The sequence below is a fragment of the Haliotis rufescens genome, unplaced genomic scaffold (genome assembly GCF_023055435.1).
Source record: "Haliotis rufescens isolate VD_foot unplaced genomic scaffold, xgHalRufe1.0.p SCAF_11, whole genome shotgun sequence".
Lineage (NCBI taxonomy): Eukaryota > Metazoa > Mollusca > Gastropoda > Lepetellida > Haliotidae > Haliotis > Haliotis rufescens.
In genome coordinates, this window is record NW_025963791.1 from 18,707,055 (window position 1) to 18,728,200 (window position 21,146).

The 21,146-nt window shown below is 40.4% G+C and overlaps 1 protein-coding gene across 5 annotated transcripts in view; it reads left to right on the forward strand.

Annotated features, from left to right (window-relative positions):
* Positions 1-21,146, forward strand: part of LOC124120478 (centrosomal protein of 112 kDa-like) — a 49,872-nt gene continuing 28,726 nt past the window's right edge. For 3 of the 5 annotated variants that reach the window (XM_048392375.1, XM_046483311.2, XM_046483313.2), the window contains exons 1-6: positions 1-117; positions 14,798-14,991; positions 17,822-17,888; positions 18,805-18,922; positions 19,122-19,172; positions 20,115-20,296. In XM_048392375.1, the coding sequence (XP_048248332.1) occupies positions 14,892-14,991; positions 17,822-17,888; positions 18,805-18,922; positions 19,122-19,172; positions 20,115-20,296 (518 nt within the window). In that variant the 5' untranslated portion in view covers positions 1-117; positions 14,798-14,891. The remainder of the gene's footprint in view (positions 118-14,797; positions 14,992-17,821; positions 17,889-18,804; positions 18,923-19,121; positions 19,173-20,114; positions 20,297-21,146) is intronic. The other 2 variants (XM_046483312.2, XM_046483314.2) reach the window with 2 other exon arrangements.

Sequence of the window (21,146 nt, forward strand, 5' to 3'; positions counted from 1 at the left end):
AACTTCCGATGTCAACATGGTGGTCTTTTTGAAACTTTCATAAACATGCACGTAAAAAATGCGAATTACATATCTCAGATATTCGCGAAGAATTTGGAGACTGTGATCTTGTAGTAGGTAAGCAACGTTTTGATAATATTTCATGATTGAAATTGGCGCATTATGATTTTGGGTATGCTTTATGCCCCAACCACTTATCAGCCGATTGACAACGCACGTTTGACATCGACCTGTTGTGACACACCAGCTATGGTTTGGTTCTTAAATTTTGTTCTAAATGAAGAATGTTGTAATCTAAGCAAAGGTGTAGAATAGCAATGTAATTAAAGGGGCCTAGATTTTCAATTTTTAACTGGTATTTGCTTATTCACATTCCCTCTCGTCCAGGAAGCATGTTCAGACAAGTTATTTTCGTTTGGTTAAAACTATAAACATGATAAACTGTTATGAATATAACCGAATATTTTGTTGATACAGATTGCGAAAGCTTTGCATCTTTCGGAATATATTTGCCCCATGTAATCTTCTTCTGTCGCTTTCTAATCAAAATAGATCCTTGCATCTTCTGGTTGCCTACTTCACAATTATTCGGTTGAATTGTTTGCGAGTTAATCCATGTGCAGGTACCTAGAGTTGCTTCCCTTTGAACAGTGGCGTTTGATGGTACACAATCACATTAGATCCAAACCTATTTGTAATACTTAAATGGAAAACTTGGACTTTTCATACTTATACTTTGTAATCAAGATGGAAGTGTCAATGAAGCCTTGACATTTAATTTGAAAATAAGCTAAATACTTATTTATCCTGATGTACCCTATTTTCAAATAGTTAAACATCCACATCCCAAAGAGGCCACCCTGACTGGTTACAGGGGCACTGATCTAAAGCAATTCTCCGGGACTGGTTGTTGCCTTTGTTATTGTTTTTTCTCGTGAGTACCCGGATGATATAGCAGAAACGTAGACTAGTTAGCGACCAGTGCTGCGCAATTCGTAAGTGCATTTGTCACTTTCATTGATAGTACATGTATGAGGGCATATTGTCACATTGATCAACAAAATGAAATACAGTTTTTGAAATAATAAGAAAATGTAGGTATCTTTGTGGGTAGCATCGGTAATGGTGACGAAGTTTTGATATGTCACTTGCTTGGTTATTGTGCGATTTTCATTTACACTATTTTGACTTGCAACACAAATTAGTAAAAAAGTAAATATTTCTCCTGAGCATTGCTTATTTTATCGTGCTTATATTTTTACAGTCAAATGGTGCAAAATTTTCACTTAGGAAATTTATTAAACGCCTGAATATTCAGTTATTTTACAAATTGACTGAAAAATATGTTCATCTGTACTATTATGACAACGAATTCAAAACATTTATATGTTTAATATCAACACCAAGAGACTGAAAATGTTACGATGAAAAGTACATTTCTATATTGTTTGGCTTCTAATCCTACATAATAATCTATTGTGACAATAAATGCCAAATGAGAACCTTTGTCAGGTATTCTGAGTGGTGCTACCACTAATTATACCTGTAATAAATTCATTAACTGAGCATCAAGTGAATGGCTACAAATACACAAGTGTAGGGTTATACCCGGAACAGGGATGACAACAAGGGAGTAGCAATCGTATTATCGACGCAATCCGAAATCCGAAAAGGCTTTCACTGCATGGATACTTTTTTTTATTATTCAACTATAACAATCAGGGGTATTTCCAAATGGCGACATCCAATGAGCTCCGCCGTTCTTTTCGTCTGTTTGTTTAGGCTGAAGAAATTAATTAACATGCGCCCTTTGTCGAAATCTTTATAGACCACGGTCAACCAATCAGTGTTCAAAAATGAATAAAACAAATATTGCCTCCACGTTTATTTAGCTGTCCTTGCAGACGGTAGCCCAGTCTCTTGTCACGCTCAGCTGCGTTGCGTATCATCCGGGTACTCACAGTGAAAAAACAATAACAAAGGCAACAATCAGTCCCGGGGAATTGCTTTAGATCAGTGCTCCTTTAAGATGGCATTGCTGATATTTCGATGGATGAGTGAATCAAAACTCAAATTCTGCTTCATACCAGTAGGTGATGTCTTCAACAACAGAATTTAGTTACATTCCGAAAGAAAACTCCTCGATAAAAGGCGTGACCTCCATTACCTCATTTGTAAACTTCTGCTGCACTTGAGTGACGCCACCGATTGTCGAACACCCGATTTCATACTTTAGCGGGGTTTTCTTGAATGAAGAGACATGTTTTGGCGCACAGTCCTCAACATAATTCTCGCAGGTCGGCATTAAAACTCTAAAAGTGATTGATAGTTTGAAACCTGTTCACAAATTATGAATATTTGTCACATGATTGTGTTCACACTATTTTACTCTTCCTTTTCATCATGACACGGGCACCAAAAGTCTGAATGACGATGGAATGTTCTGACTTGTGTGCAGTACTTCACATGTACTCAATGTTGACAAGCTGAATGCATGCATTCTCAAGTCGGCAACTTTGATGACATCACACCTCTCCCTATAATGCGACAAATCAATATCAAATACGGCTGTTTGATTATAGGTGTTGTTTGAAAATAGGGTACTCAACAATAGAAACTTGACATTTAATTTTAAAATTTAATCTAGCTGAAAATATTATTGAAACATGCTAAATGCATCTTTATCCAAACAGACATTTGGGATTTGGTGTGGGTTTCACATTCAGATTCTTTATTCGGAAGTAATGGCCTCTTTCTTTTCTTCACATACACATTGTACTAGCTAAATCATATAAATATACAAATTAGAAAGATATCATAATGAAAAAACATCATATGCCAACTTCTGTTTGTTTTTACAATTGGTCATGTAGCTTAAAAGACATACCACTAAAACAGAAAACAAACACAGTACAATCTCTAATACAATTTAGGCAAGTAAGGAACATCATTTTTCTTTTTATCAAGTGTATATGCATACATAATAATATTCTATGTTTGTTTACTTTTAAATTGCCAGGATTACAACTAGCAAATAAAATAAATATATCTTGACGTCCTTCAGTTGGTACACACAGTCCCCTCTCTTCCACCTGTACATTGACTGATGCATACATGCATGGACCACTTCCTCAGTTGGTACACAGTTCCCCCTCTTCCACCTGTACACTGACTGATGCATACATGCATGGGCCACTTCCTCAGTTGGTACACACAGCCCCCCCTCTTCCACCTGTACACTGACTGATGCATACATGCATGGACCACTTCCTCAGTTGATCATACACGTTATTAGCAATCACTGCGATTGTCTATTTGCTTAAATTGATTAGGTCTTGTTCTTTTTTATGGAAATGGTTGCTGAACTATTTGGACGTACTTTAAACTTTAATGGTCTGTATTTGGTTGTAAGGGACAAGGGGGGCGGTAGGGTAGCCCAAAGGTTAAAGCACTCGCTCGTCATGCCGAAGACCCGGGTTCGATTCCAGACATGGGTACAATGTGTGAAGCCCATTTCTGGTGTCCCCCGTCGTGATATTGCTGGAATATTGCTAAAAGCGGCGTAAAACCATACTCACTCACTCACTCAGGGACAAGGAGTGTGAAGGTAGTAGTTTTTTGTTATGTTTACCTTATTTATTCATGATTACTAAGAGCACGCATGAAACTTCATTCCTGGCCATGTTTGACGTCGAAATCAAGTTAAAGTTATTTATTAAATTTATCAGAAAAAATCTTAACATGCTTGAAGACAAATGTTTCATGAACTAATTGATGTATCTTCACATTATTTATATTATATTTTACTTTTTGTAATTGTATTGGTATTGTAACCATGGTAACTGTAAAATACATGTATCAGCTTGAAGGTCTCAGAAGGCCTGTTGCACTATTACCTTGCTTTAATGTTATTTAAGGATTTTCCACTCAACAAGAAGTAATCTATTTTGCTTTTAATTATCATTGTCAGAAGTTTTGGCAATGACAGTGTTCAGATTTATGTTAGTTGTATATCTATAAGGTATATGTGATCCTATACATTGCAATAATGCTTTTCTGTTCCTTGTAAGGAGAGAAAATGTTACTACTCAGCTTCCGACATTATGAAAGTGGATGACTGGTTTGTTAAGTCTTTATTAGAAATAATAATGACTTTTTCAATATGATTACAACGTTTTTCTTCTTATATTATTGAATATCTGCGAGTAACGGCACATGTCTTGCAGTCCGTTTCGCAGTGTTTTCACTTACTGGTTAGGCTTATCTGCGGGTCATATCATTTTCTTTCGTATTTCAATGGTCAAGTTAACACTTCGGCTTATCTACGGGGTCGGCTTATCCGCGGTCATATACGGTAAGTAAGAAATGAATTGTCAGGACACTGTTTAGCTTGCAGCATCTTCTTCTTTGTCATGTTTGTAGACCGCCTCCGTGGTCTAGTGGTAGAGAGTCCACACGGAGAGCGGAAGGTCTGGGGTTCAATCCCAAGCCGCGTCATACCAAAAGACGTTAAAAGATGGTACTTGTTGTTATCCTGACTTGTGCGGCATGGTATCTCCACACACACACACACACACACACACACACACACACACACACACACACACACACACACACACACACACACACACACACACACACACACACACACACACACACACACACACACAGGTTGCAATATAAGTGCAATAATCTAAGATGCGATGTTTGTAAAGATGTTGTCTGTTGCAAGTGTTTGAAGCGCTAGTAAAATAACCTGTATTTATTATCTCTCCACAAAACCATGGAGTGCAGGGGACATATTGTTTCTGATTACTGACCAGTGAAGATCTGATCATTCTGATACACAAACATTTATTCATTTCAGCATAGTTTCATTTCTTATTATCATTGTGAAAAACATGATAAACAGAAAGTATTTAACTGACAAGTCAAGCATGTCAAAGCTGAACAATATTCAATATGTTCATTGCCTAGCCACTGAGGACGTGATGACGTTTGACGAAGGCAGTAACCATCATGACCATGGTAGCTGAAATGTTGACTTTTCGTGTTTCTAGGATCATGACTCTGTATTCATCAAACATGTTGAAACATGGTAAATATGTTCAAGGGTTGATCTGTTTTGAGAAAGTATCTCAAAGGGTACTGAGGGTACACTTAGAAATCATATAATATTCTTTTAAAATACCTTGTCAGCGTTAGAAATTGGCACTAGTTCTGTAGTCCTTGCCAAACTGCCCAATAGTAAAGGTACATGTATCATAAGAACTAGTAGAAATTTTCCATTTTTAGGGGTTTTGCTATATGTTATCATTATAAGGACTAGTGGACTGAAACTGTTAGCTGGTTAGTTTCTACCCCTGCTTGTATTGATGTTTAAAATGTAACCATGCTTAATATAAAGTTTTATGAAAATAAAGTTATTCTGAAATTAAATAATGCATCTTTCAATACATATTCATGAATACATCTCATCGACATTAACATTTGTTATAGGTCATGATTCAAGCTTTCATCTGAACGCGCTTTCTGAACATCTAAACATGCTGTAGGAACAGAATTTCAAATAACCTTTCCCTTTAGGAGAGCAAGAGGGGCCATCATGAACATGATTAACATGATGAATATTTATTCTCATTGGACTAACTGCTGTTTGGCTCACACTCCTGCAACTCATTGAACTGGGGCACAGTGACCGATAAATAAATGTAGACTTGCAGCTGGAGCCGTGTGATGAGTGTGAACATGGTGGAGATGGTTGGAGTGAATGTTGTGTCATGCCAGAATTAATACATCATTGGCTGTTTAATTTGCAATATTTTGCAGTCGTTAAAAGCATGAAAGATTTATGCTGGCACACAATTAGGCAGATCACACATCATAGACATGGACCTATGATCATTTTGTGCATTCCATGAGGTTCAGATTCCCATTTTAGTTGACATGAAAAGGGTACTGGGGACCTATTTTTGGTCCAGAAATCCCATAAGAAACAAACATATGGTACTGGGGACCTATTGACTTCAAGCATAAGGTACTGGGGACCTATTGACTTCAAGCATAAGGTACTGGGGACCTACTGACTTTAAGAATAGGGTACTGGGGACTAATTTGGTCCAGGAATCCCATTAGAAACAAACATAGGGCACTGGGGACCTATTGACTTCAAGCATAGGGTACTGGGGACCTATTGACGTCAAGCATAAGGTACTGGGGACCTATTGACTTCAAGCATAGGGCAATGGGGACCTATTGACTTCAAGCATAAGTTACTGGGGACCTATTGACTTCAAGCATAGGGTACTGGGGACCTATTGACTTCGAGCATAAGGTACTGGGGACCTATTGACTTCAAGCATAGGGTACTGGGGACCTATTGACTTCAAGCATAGGGTACTGGGGACCTATTGACTTCGAGCATAAGGTACTGGGGAACTATTGACTTCAAGCATAGGGTACTGGGGACCTATTGACTTCGAGCATAAGGTACTGGGGACCTATTGACTTCGAGCATAAGGTACTGGGGACCTATTGACTTCAAGCATAGGGTACTGGGGACCTATTTGGTCCAGGAATCCCCCAAGTGACTGTGATGATGATAGTAGTCAGATGCTTTGTTACATCGCAAAATTGTGTTATATCGATTCTTAGTTTAACATGTTTAACCAATATAAAAGTATCTATGACATATTACTGGACTTGTTTTGTTACTTTCACACTATAACATGGTATAATGATACATTCAGAATCAACTGTCATCTTCCTCTCCTCTGTCATTGTTAGCTCTAAGATACCAGGTATGGGTAATAAATATCTGTCTAGGATAAGGGCATTAGGTTTCATTGTCCAAGCAGGTTATGCTTGAGACACTGATTAAAGCTCATCACAGCTGCGGAACTAAACATGCTGAAGAGCACTATGCTGAAGGCCCACTCCTTGCCACCATTCAGCCCTGACTCTAATGGCCTCCTTGTGTAGATTTAGTGGCTACCATATGAGCACAGGGCACAATGAAGGCTTTAACTCAATTTACAAGACATTATAGAGCTATAAATCTCCCTGCTACAATGTTCCTTATGGGGTATATTGAATCTGTATGGAGATAATGAGATACCGGACTGCATATAGAATTGTTGATATTTGAACTAGAAATATTTAGTAAAAATTTGTAATCTAAGCTGTTGACAATGGTTCATGTGAATTAGATTGCCAAATTTGTCAGTTGACAATATCATCTCATTATCATGATTATAGTGATGGTTAGGCTTGTATACACGGTATAGTTGACATAGTTAAAGGGTAAACTGGTTCTTGTGAATTCCATATGATATACCCTCATATGAGAGGTATTAATTTCCTTAAGCTTACTCTATCCTATGGGCCAGATGTTCATCTTTCTCGTATTTTACATTGGATGGTCATATTGGTTTTAAGACATGTTTTCTGTCTATGTCCATGTTCATTTGAAATAATAACAACTAGACAAAAAACATATTCTGTTCAATGGCAACCTCCACCATGAACTGAATATATGTTTGCTGACATTATCATGATTATTGCTGTGACTTTAAGCACTATTTTTTTTCATGTTTTATGAAATATTTATCAGATGATTATTATCATGTTTATGTTTTGCTGTGTGTAAAGGTTTGATTTATCTTGTTAAACAGTGTTAGAAACTAACAGTTTTAGTCCACTTGACCTTTTAAGGATAACATATAGCAAAACCCTTGGTACCTTAACTATTGGGCAGTTTGGCAAGGACTATAGGACTAGTGCCAGTTTCAAACGCTGGTTAAACTTCTAAAACATGTTTGAACATAATGAAAAGATTTGTGAAATATTTGACAAGAAGTGACCGCATTAGCATGATAAGTAGTGTGTCCAACTATGATGCTGGTTTGGAAAATCACGTGTTCATAAACATGTAATCATTATCATGATTATGATCCAGTACAGTTATTTGAACAATGTAAACATGGTAGAGGCTAGCTCCTATCAGCATGTCACACCCCTCACAAAGCCCAAGGATGCTCTTTCCACACGATCCATTCACAAGAAACATGATATCCATACACTCATCAATGAATGCAATCAGACATTATTATTCTTGACAGTCTGGCAAGAATACTCTAAAGGTCTTATTGATATGCAGGTTAGCCATGGCCTGTTGTGAATTGGCTTATTCTGCTGACTTGGGGTTTTCCAATTCCTTTCCACTAGTGTCTAATGGGCTAATATATCACGTAGACAATAGGTATAGAAAATCAGGTACTCCACAGTTTGGAGTATAAGGGCTGGATACAAGGGTTTAATGTGTTTATTATAGCTTATCATTGTACTGGGGTGGGGCGTTCACCTGTTCAGGATATACCTAGGATACACTACAGTGTGTGCTCAGATCAAACATGGACACTTGAGAGTGAATAAGATATTCTGAACAAGATTTACATGATTTAGGAACGTACCTGTATATATGTGAGGTGGGGTGAAATAGGATTTAACTTCAGAGGCAAGATTATTGCACTTATCATGCTTATGTAACAATGTGTGTGATAGTACTGGCCCATGCTGAGGTACCATGCTGCAGTTTATCAGGAATACCTTTAATCACAAGCTCCAGGCAGGGTAACAACAAGTACCATCTTTTAACGTCTATTGGTATAACACAGTATCTAAGACCTGACCTTCTGTTCTTCAAGCAGATGCTCTATCTACCAGACTACCAGAGGTGGTATATATGTTTGGTTTTGTGGTTTTATTTTTTTTTGTTTAATGGCGCACTCAGCAATATTCCAGCCATATGATGGCGGTCTGTAAATATTTGAGTCTGGACCTGACGATCCAGTTATTGACATCATAAGCATCGTCCCATTCAATTGGGATACGATGACATACATCAACCAATTCAGCGAGCCTGACCAGCTGATCCCGTTAGTCGCCTCTTGCGACAAGCACAGTCGCCTTTTATGGCAAGCATTGGTTGCTGAAGACCAATTCTAACCCGGATCTTCACGCATAGACTTTAGACGTGAACATGATGAAGACTAAAAAAGTTTTTCATCACCTATGTATTAGTTGTAAATGTTTTTTCAGTGACATGTTTGATCATGTTGATGCTGTCTCTGCAAAGCATTTGTTTCAATATTTATGTTTTTGAAGCTGAAAATTTATCTAAAGTATCTCCGCCACTAAAGGAAGATACTAAACATGCTAAAGTCAACTCAATCCCCAAAGCAACATTGCAAAAATGGCGTCTGACCACAAAGAGCGCAAGGATATGAGGCTGAAAAGGAGTGCATCATTTCTACAAACTGAATTGTTTTGGGGCACATGTGGTCTAGTTGTCTAAGGCATCAATTTGGCATGACAGAATCCTGGGTTCGAATGTTTCACCGTTTAACCCAGTGTTTGTCAGCACAATACCAATGCTTGTGGGGTCACCAAAGTGGTATACTCCTAATGCTTGCATCACTTCAGGCTTTCTTCACACATCATGCTGGCATCCTGGGATATAACTATGTTCAAAGCAGTTTTAAACCAAACTCACTCACTGATACATGTAGACATGGTAGAAGCCGCAGTGCACTGCCATGGTGTTGTTTGTTTGGCAGTTGGACTGTCTGTGTTTGGACAAGCTGTGTGTATTAATGTGTCCAGTAGAAGGTTATAGGTCTTTAAGCCTGGTCGGAGGTGTTGTTTCTGTAGGCTGGAGAGGCAATTCACCTGTCTACTAACATTGATTGATACTACTTGGCAGATTACATACTGCAACATGTCTAAGTACGACCAGAAATATTTGTATAGTCTTTGACAATGACAAAATCTTTGAATCTGTCAAATTGACCATGCTGACAGCCCATCTCCTTTAGTTAAAGTCGGTCTACTTTGAAGTGCTTGTAACATCCGATAAATATACTAAGCCCCTTGTCGGACCACTTTTGTCAGGCAATAAATACCTATTGGTTCACCTCTCTTGATAACTTGGCTATCAGCAATATCAGTTCTCACAGTTATTGTCACCCCTAGTTTGCTGAAATGACTGCAAGCGACCTTTGAGATGGATGTGTGATGTTCACTGCATGGAACATCGGTCCCGTCAGGTCATGTGACCCCATCGGGGGGCTGAACCGAACCCCGACAGAACCCTCAGAGTTGATCCTGTGTTCAATGGGGCACAGCCTCTTCTGAGTAACAGGATTACTACTGGCCACACAGTCTGATGGGCCCATTAATTCCTGAGCTACTTGAGTTACCCCGGCTTATCTCACACCATACACAGTTTACTCTAGGGCCTGCCAGGAGGGACACAGACACTGACTCCTTTATTTCTGATCAGTTATCAAGTGTACTGTGCCGGTGTAGTACTTATCTCACATGCGGTCGGCTCCACATGCAGTGAACATTAGGAAACTGTTGCAGAGGGAACACTGATTTTGAGTTCTTGCTCATGATTCAAATTTTGATAATGCTTTTGAAGATTTGTTTGTGAAACGTGTAGTTTTCCTGAATCTTTCAAAATGATGCATTCTGAATACTTAGAGTCTTTTTGCAAGTATTCACGAGTAAAACCTCTGAATACCACGACTGAGGCAGTTTCAGTGTGTTTCAATGGGAAGATGACAGAAGTGCTGTTTACACCAGGGAAGTGTTTGTAAATATATTCCCATAACACATTTGGAATCTGGATCAATAATGGCGGCTAGTGGTCTCGTCATAGAGATATGCCTTTAACAGAAATCAGTGTGTTCTTGAAACTGTACTGGGATGGTGTACTTGGTGTATGTCTGTTGATGAGGCTGGTCTGCTGAGCGATGTCCATCTGGTCCAGAAGCCACAATGACCTGGCCAAGCTGGCCAAAGACCTTCAAGAAAGGAACAACCGAGTCAAGGCTAACGCTGCCAGGAGAGGAAAAGGTGCAGCTCGGAGACAGGCCAGCTCGTCAGACATTGCAGTGCTTAGAGAAAAGTCACTTGCATATGATACGTCTCACAGGAGAAGAACAGGAGATAGAACCAAATCTGTAAGATTTGTTTTGTCTGATGAGGACTGTGGCGATGAAATCACGACGGAAGCAGACTTGAGTGACAGTGGCCATTGTGATACCAGGCATAAATATCACAAAATCTGTGTCAACAAGGATGTGATGAATTATGAAAAAAGGCAAGCTAACTCAATCCTGTCCCAGAAGAGGCTGAACAAAGAGAGTAAGAGTAAGTCTAAATTCCATGGAAAACAGCTGGCATTATTCCCAGAACAGAATGATCAAAATAGTTTGTCACTGTGCAATAACACTCCAAGCCCAACCACAGATCCCAGTAACTCAAAAGAATCACAATCAGTAGACAACAACGTTATCAGATCAGATGATGCTGATGATGCCTCATCAGGATCAAACACGGAGGAGAAGGGTGTTTCCAGACAAATTCTCTTCTTACTACAGAAAGATTTCATCAATTCCTCCCAAGGTGACAGTAAACAGTGTTTGAATATGACTGACCTAGAGGGACTTCTATCCCTGCTGTCAGTTTCAAGGTCAAAGGATGCTGAGGACAAGCACAGGAACATGATCAGGATGGTAGAGACGCTCATCTTGAAGAGGAAGTCACTCCATCAAAAGAAAGGTCAAGCGCAGGATGAATTAGATGATACAAATGATAAAAATGCCAAAAAGGATAACATACCACAGAGGGGATCAAACGCTAGCAAAATTCCAAGAAAAAACATGAAGAACATGTCTCCTAATGTTTTGGCAGCAACAAAAACAGATGATGCACAAAAGCATGATGTAGTAAATAGGTTGAGTATAGAAAAACACATTGGTATGGATCAGGAGCACTGTTCTGTCGATGGGGATGGTAAAGGTGTTCCACAGAACGGTAACACTACAGGTAGTTCAAAGGAGGAAGAAAATGTGGATGGACAGCATGCATGGAATGTTTCTGATGATATTCACACCCCCAACACTGTCAGTAGGAGTAGGAAGGGGGATGAGTTAAAGGAGATGAGTGAGGATGAACATGATGAAACCAAAGAAAGAAGTCCAAGGGAAGAACTGCTTCATATGAAGGAACATGAACAAGAGACAGATGTGAAAACTTCAGGTGTAATTGTCAGATGCTGTGACATCATTGGAGAAAGTGGATCTACCAGCAAAGAATCATCTGGCATGGCACAAGGCAGTGGAGATGACGATGTATCAGTCCCTGGTGAATATTCTGGTGATGACTATAAGGTCTGTGCTGACAGCTGCATCCAGCCAATACTTCCAACAGATGGGGATGATGGTGGCCTCCATGTGGGATGTTACAGCAGTGGGGAAGAACATGGTTATGATTCACAGATCTCAGGACAGGAGCAGATAGCTTGGGGGGATTGTCAGAGGGACAGCAGTGGGGAAGAAAGTGCTCATGACTCAAAGATCTCAGGGCAGGAACTGGAGTTGATACAGATCTCAGGACAGGAACAGATAGCTGGGGGGAATTGTCAGAGGGACAGCAGTGGGGAAGAAAGTGCTCATGACTCAAAGATCTCAGGGCAGGAACTGGAGTTGAGTCAGATCTCAGGACAGGAACAGATAGCTGGGGGGAATTGTCAGAGGGACATCAGTGGGGAAGAAAGTGCCCATGACTCACCGATCTCAGGACAGGAACTGGAGTTGATACAGATCTCAGGACATGAAAAAGAGCTGACTGACCATCAGACGGACATCAGTGGGGAAGATCATAGTCATGAATCACAGAACTCAAGGCATAAACAGAAGTTCATACAGATCTCAGGACATGAACGTGTGGATAGGGGCAATTGTCAGAATGTCAGCAGTGGGGAAGAACATGGTTATGACTTAAATGCCCCAGGACATCAACAGGAGTCGGAGGAGGAACATCAGCATGACAGCTGGAAACTGCTCCACAATGTGGATGTATCAGAAATGTCTTCGTTTTCCATTAGCGGAAGTGATTCTTTATGTCCACATGCTGGTGATCTTAGTGAGCATGTGTTGAAGAGTCCTAATGTGTTTTCAGATACTTTAATGAGTAATGGGACTCCCCTTTCAAAAAATGATAATTCTGGAGCAAACATTACAACATTGCCATCCGTGGATGGCAGCGTCAAGGCATCTCTGGCAAACGGGGTTCAACATACAGAAACTATAGCCAATTGCGGAAACAAAGTTGATGTTGAGAAGAATCAAACAGATCATCGTCAAAAAAGACTTATTTCAAGTGAGACAGACATGCTGCCTAAAGATGACACATGGTTGAGCAGTGATAGCACTCAGTCATCATTCAGTAGCAGAGGGAACACTAAACAATACCAGGTACATGCTGACACAACCAGTCAGTCACCAGTAGCAGCAGGTAGCAAGTTTATGAGAGCACCATTCAGTAAAGGTTCTGAAATAAAGCATAATAGAAAACAGGGGTATTATGGCCATGAAGATTCATCCTCCTCAGAGAAACACCTTCACAGAAATTGCTCTGATATTGAGAGTGAAGCATTGATGAATAGTAGAGACCGTCAAGAGAAGATCCCCAGGATAAAAGAGATTTACTGTGATGGTGAAGTTGTTGCAGGAGATGCTGAAAGCAGAGGCTCACAAAGTGATGAGATCTATCAATGTACCTGTCATCGATGTGTGAGCTTCAAGAGAACAGAGCAACAAAGTGCTGTGCTCCAGAGAAAGAAGCCATGCTCCCCACCTGGTGGTATAAAACGTGGAAAATCCACTATTGATCGGAAACAACATCCTGAGGACGACAAACCAAGACGTAACGTACCTGTGAATTATAAGTGCCTGTGTTCTGTAGACAGGCAAACCATAGGGGATGGAGAACAGATCTTGTCCCTACCATTAGAAGAGGATGATCACCAGAGTAGACACAAGGCAGCACATTGGTCAAGGTGTACTTCTGATAGAGAGACACATCTTTCATCAACAACTTCTCCTTGCTGTGACTATAGGAAAAACAAGCATTCTTCAAAATGTTTAAGTTTCAAAGAAGAATCTGACCAGAGTTTGGAAGATACTGGACATTGTGGACGTAAACATGTACACAAATGGCAAAGGCCATCATCCTCACATAACCATTCACCTAGGGCATCCAAACACTACAAATCTGGTCACAATAGTCCAAATTCTAATACATGTAAAGGGAGACAGGGTGCAGGGTCACATGTTCGTGGAAAGAAGTGTGATGATGTTCTGTCATCATGGTCAGGGTTAAGTAACTGTCAGTGTTGTTGTCTAGTTGATGTTTCAGATTCTTCCAGAGTTTCAGGAGTTTCCCAAAATTCTGATAGTTCATGGTCATCACGACCATCTAAATGTTCGCCTAATAATAGATCAAAACATGTTTCTTTCCATGAAAATGAAACCAATAAACAATGCAATTACCCTCTGTGTGACATTTCCGACACTTTAAGTTCTGACAAGGAATATATAGACTCTCGAACACATTTACAAAAAGGCCATAGGCACAGAGTTAAGCCCTCTGTGCATAGCAGTGATAAGCAGTTGTATGAAGCAAACTCCTATAAAGGAAAAGGCCATAGAGTCCACAAGTTTGCAGAGCCTACTGTACATAGAAGTGATGAACAACTGTGCAGTGTGAAATATAACCCTGGGCTGTGTGAGACGGCAGTTGAAAACAGTTATGAGACTAACAGCAAGTCTAGCATTGAGTCTGCCCCAGCTGACAGTGAAGCAGGAAGTGGTGTTCAACTGGTAGATGCCCGGACACTCCAGGACATCCTGGTAGACTTTCAGCAGCTGTTTGTTTGTTTGTCCAGAGACTGCCAGCATCTGGAACAGGAACAGGAGCTGTGTGAGGCAGGATCTCAAAGGTCAGCCGAGCTGGTGGACAAGGCAGCTGGGTCAGAGAGAATGGAGAGTCCCGAGTCCTCTTTAGAGCACCTGGACTCTGAGTTTGACAAAGTGCTGGCGGACATGAAACCGTATGTCCTCAAACTGCCACACAAAGCAGGTGAGAGCTCATTTTGATGTAACATGTTCAGTAATAATATGTAAATTGGTTTCAGTTCAATGATTGCAAGAGTAACTATGTTCATGTTTTTTTAATACTAATTCCATTTAGAACATATACAATATTACTATGACAACAGGAAGTTCACATCTTTCATGTATTCACTATTTTGTGCAAGGGTGAATATGCATGAAATATTCTGTAGCATAAACAAACAGGGCTGTTCACGTGATTGGAACTAGTTTTGGTATGAGTGTCCGTATAAAGGCATATAGAAGTTGGATGTAACCATGAAAGGAGGATTATTGATAATAACTTCTTTATTATGCATAAACAACGTTTCAGGGCTACTTCTTGCCCCTTCATCCCAAGTCATCCCTGAAGTAGCCCTGATGTGAGATAGGGTGAAATTAGGTTTAACTTCGCGTCTAAGATTATTGCATTTATATAGCTCTGTGTGTGTGTGTGTGTGTGTGTGTGTCTGTGTGTGTGTCTGTGTGTGTGTGTGTGTGTGTGTGTGTGTGTGTGTGTGTGTGTGTGTGTGTGTGTGTGTGCTTGTACTAGTCCGGACTGATGCTGATTTATAGTGCTAGCCCACTGCGACACCATGCAACAGTTTGACATGAATACCCCACTCAGCCACTCATACTGACTTCGAGCCAACCAGTCCTTGTTTTAGCCATAACGCCGAGCACCAGGCAGAGTAACAACAAATACCATCTTTATGTCTTTTGGTATGACCTGGCCGGGGTTCGAACCCTGTACCTTCCACTCTCCAGACAGACACTCTACCACGGAGGCGGTCAAAGTAGCCCTGAAACATTTTGTATGTATACAATGGAAGATATATTATGATACTCCTTGTTGTTGTTTTGTTTTCTTTACAAAGATTAAGCCTGTTCAATTTTCTTAACCTTTTCATGCTCATCTCAAGAACTGAATTATTTTTTTATCATGCCAAAATAACAACTACTGTATTCGACGTAATAAGCGCCCAGCTCTAATAAGCATGATAAGCGCCCACGGCGATATTTGATAATATATTGGCTAGTGAACAATCCCAATTAACACCCCTTCCGATTGATCAATGTATACAAGACTTATATATTCGCGTATAATACGCACTCATCTGTTATATGCACACTTAATTATGGGCAATTAAATTCTGGAAAAATATATCTGTCGTACATAAACATTTCAGGCTGTCAGCATAAACCACGAAATTTATCTTTTCTATGGTTTTTTTCACTAAAACGATATTCTAATAAGAGCCCCCTATTTCTAATTTTGAGAGCGCCCTGGGCCCTTATTACGTCGAATACGGTGTATGAAAAGCGGTTCATTTGGACGTTATAGCAACCCTTTCAATGTGTTGATAGGAACAATCTAAACACGGATTGGAATTCGGAGGTCATGATCACCGTAATTTAATTGCATTACTGTTACCTGAAGAGAACAAATGTATTCATTTGACATCATGCTATGATAATCTGATACATGTGGACAAATGATACGGATCTAAAGCCGTTTACAGCTTGAAGTGTTAATGAATCTCTCACTAAGCAATGCTGAGCTATTATCAAAAGTATGTTTGATGTGTATCGTGTTGATGGCCCGATCTCAGGTGCTTGATTGGTTGTTTGGTCTCCAATATGTCAGCTATTGTCCTTGTATTGTCTCACGCCACTGGCCACAGGGACACAGCATTGTTATCCCTGGGCTTCGTAACAGAGATTTATGTCATACAATAAGCCTTAAATATGAAAATACAGCCCACAGCCAAATTGTTTCAAAGAGGGTCAACACTGTCACATTGTTCGTCATGCTGCATACAACAAAGGCCTGTGTCTTGTCACGTAATGTCTTTTGAGAGATAACATTTGTATTTTATTCCTTAGTGCTTCCTGTTGGTGCTTTTAGTGCCGGGTGGTGAAAATATGAGAAACCTATTATCATGATTATCAAACCCTGTACATTTTCACAAGATGAGTAATGTATATGGGTATTGGGTCAATGCAGTCTACTCCCTGTAGTAGACAGGCGGAATGCAGTCTACTCCCTGTAGTAGACAGACTGAATGCAGTCCTCTCCCTGTAGTAGACAGACTGAATACAGTCTACTCCCTGTGGTAGACAGTCTGAATGCAGTCCTCTCCCTGTAGTAGACAGACTGAATACAGTCTACCCTCTGTGGTAGACAGACTGAATGTAGTCTTCTCCCTGTGGTAGACAGACTGAATGCAGTCCTCTCCCTGTGGTAGACAGACTGAATGCAGTCGACTCCCTGTGGTAGACAGACTGAATGCAGTCCTCTCCCTGTAGTAGACAGACTGAGTAGTCTACCCTCTGTAGTAGACAGACTGAATGCAGTCTACTCCCTGTAGTAGACAGACTGAATGCAGTCTACTCCCTGTAGTAGACAGACTGAATGCAGTCTACTCCCTGTGGTAGACAGACTGAATACAGTGCTCTCCCTGTGGTAGACAGACTGAATACAGTCTACCCTCTGTGGTAGACAGACAGAATGCAGTCTACTCCCTGTGGTAGACAGACTGAATACAGTGCTCTCCCTGTGGTAGACAGACTCAATACAGTCTACCCTCTGTGGTAGACAGACTGAATGTAGTCTGCTTTCTGTGGTAGACCCCTGAGTCATGGGTGACTTGTGTTGTCGAAGACAGACTGAATACAGTCTAGCCCTGATTACTGGGGGATCAGAGGCACAGTGGATGTGATTAGTTACCTGTAACGGTTGAGCCAGGGGATTACTTACCTGTATGCAGCCTAGTTCAAGAGTCTGGTTATCATGGTGGGATTATGTTGATTGACAGATCGCCAGAGGTGTGCCGTGTGGATCAAGAAGCTGTGTGAGCCACCGGCTGCAGGTGTGACAGGAAGGTGAGGAGTGACTAACCACTGCAGAATACTCATACAACTTGTTGCAAAAGTCATCATTCACGTTTACTTTCCTGCCTGGCTCATTGTGTATTTCCACCTTATGCCACACAATTATTGATCTTTTGTAAACATATCTTGATAATGATTCGAATGACACTATCACCACATGTCTTTTACATGACAGGGCATGTTCGCCCGAGGTTATGTTTCTAGGTTTGTCAGCACCATACTCGGGCTCGTGGGTTTCACCGAAGTGGTAAACGTCCGAGACCTGCATCTCTTTGGGCTTCCTCTCACATTAAGATGACACGCCGTGATATAAATGGAATACTGTTAAAAGCAGCATTAAACCCAACTCACTCACCCACTTTTACATGACATAATCACAATAATCTTCACTGTCTAGTGACTTGCTACTCTGAAGAACTACTGGTTGTCCTGACAATGTACACATTTGAGATATTTCATACACTGATCATAATTACTATCTTTCAGTTAACCGGAGTGAGTGAGTGAGTGAGTATGGTTTTACACCGCTTTTAGCAATATTCCAGCAATATAACAGTGGGGGATACCATAAATCGGCTTCATACATTGTTCCCATGTGGGGAATCGAACCTGGGTCTCCGGCATGACGAGCCAATGCTTTAACCACTTGGCTACCCGACAGCCCCATGTTAACAGGATGGGCAGTGGGGTGGCCTAGTTGTTACTGTGTTCCCTTATCACTCCGAAGACCCTGAATCGATTCCCTACATGGGTACTATGTATGAAGTTCATTTCTTGTGTCGTGATGTTGCTGGAATAATGCCAAGGTGGTATAAAATCATACTGACTCACTAAGCTGTAATTTGTCAATAGAAATTCTTTCTTGTCATCTGAGCTTCCATCAATCCCAGAATGCTTTGTATTCCAGGAAGAACCGGAACATGTACGGGCAGCTGATGCTGCACATGCTCAGAAGAGGCGTGCTGGAGGGACCATTTGACAAACGACCTTCAGGCGGGTCACTGCCTACCCTACCTCCATATATGGTAAGAACTTACTAAGTAAGAAACCATACTTGTGTGAATGCCTAAAATGGGAACTAAAATGCACCCAATGTTTTCGTTAATGTTCCAAGGGTTCATTCTGTTGTCATGGTTATCACGGGTGTTGTATTTTGGGACTGTTGAGGAAATGTCTGAAACATATTATGCTCTAAAATTTAGGTTTCCTTATTCAAAATTTCAGTCCATCTATTTCGATGAGCCAATGACAGGTACAGATGGACAAGCAAGGGAGGTAACTCACATTTTCTGTTTATGTTCAATGGGATACATATTTGGGCATGTTGGGATAAGCCATCCTCAGTAATCATTCATCTGCTTTTGTCAGTCGTCACGCCGAAGACCCGGGTTTGATTCTCAACATGGGTACAATGTGTGAAGCCCATTTCTTGTGTCCCCTGCCATGATATTGCTGGAATATTGCTAAAAGAGGCATAAAACCAAACTCACTCACTCACTCACTCTGCTTTTCTCAGAAGCTCCCATGATGTCACCTTCAGACATAATTTCTGTAGCTTTAATTTGCCCTACAGTAAGCATGGATAGGCTCTTTAACTAAAGTTTGTTTCAAGGTGTCAATAGCGATAATCTGACCATGGTTGCTGTAAATAATGGTGACTTGTGCGATCAACCGATAACTTCACCATATTCACACACGATTTTGCCAAAATTAATGTAAACAATATTGAATGAAATTTTGAATAAAATTACTAAAATACATTATAAACATAAGGCCAGATATAGAATGATCACATTTTTATAACCAGATGGTATAAGAATGAGATTAAATTGTGTACTTCAGTTCGGATTTGTTGACTGGTAATTGTGGTGTTACGTGATCAGCTGATAATGTTTTTTTGAGAAGGGGAAAAACATTGTGTCAGTGTTGTACTTGAGTTTATTAAGAATGTTAAGTCAATTTTGGGAGCCATGCATTACCGCACGCTATAACTGAGTTAGCACTGTATTGAATGGCGCAATACCGAGGGAACACTGTATGACTTAACTTCTTTTGAGTAGTATATGTAGTATATATTCTCTACTATACCATGATCTAATGTCACATGATAGCAGCAATCATGGTGTAGTGTTCCTCTCACTTCAAATTACGTCACACCAAGAATCATCCTGTGTTGTCACTTGTCATGTCATTGATGATTATTTCCATGGTTGCCAGGGTGACAAGGTGCCAGACTGGGTGAACGGAGAGCTGCTGGAGTCTGTAGGATCCTCCATGGTCCGCCGGTCGCTAGGCAACCCTGCCGCCACCTCCACCTGGCTGTCCGGCAGTTCGACTGCAGCACATGACGTGCGAGAGAGGTTCAATGCTGTTTTCTACTCCCCACAGCGTGTGCTAAGGCAGGCGTGTTCTGTTTTCAGCATGGCATGGTGCATGCATGCATGAGATGGACTCTCAGCCTCAACTACTAAAATATTCTCATACAAAATATATTTACTTATAAAATTCTAAAAATCTAATTTAGCTCATGAGCCGCTATAATACTGAATAATACAATCTGACAATCTAAGCTAAGAGCTAAAAGAGGTATCAGTTGGTCACAATGCAGCTTGGCTCTACTTTTGAGGGTGACCACTGGGAAGACAGATCCTAATTTACCTGTTAATATGTGTATAGATCCCCTGTATCACTAATTGATTGACACATTCACAACTACTGGGCCATATGCCCAAAAAACAAATATTAATTGCATAGAGCTGTTGTCATGGTTACATATGCTTGCCCTCCTCAATTATCCTTTGTATAATACCTGAATATTTATCTCCATTCTGTTATGATAAATACCCTGCCTACATTCACTGCAGTAGCTTTATTTTGAGTCTGGTTTGAGTAACACTGCTAATAATATCTGTCCAATCAACACTGTACTTTTATCATTGTTTGTTGTTTAACTCTACACTCAGCAATATTCCAGCTTTATGACGACGGTCTGTAAATAATCGAGTCTGGACCAGACAATCCAGTGATTGACATCATGAACATCAATCTACGCATTTGGGATGCGATGACATGCATCAAGCAAGTCAGCGAGCCTGACCACCCAATCTAGTTAGTCGCCTTTTATGACAAGCATAGCATGGGTTGCTGAAGACATATTCTACTCTGGATTCTTCACGGGTCACTTTTATCATTGACAACAAGTAGCTATATCACCAGTCCTCGCTTTGTTGGTGTCATCTCATATAGATC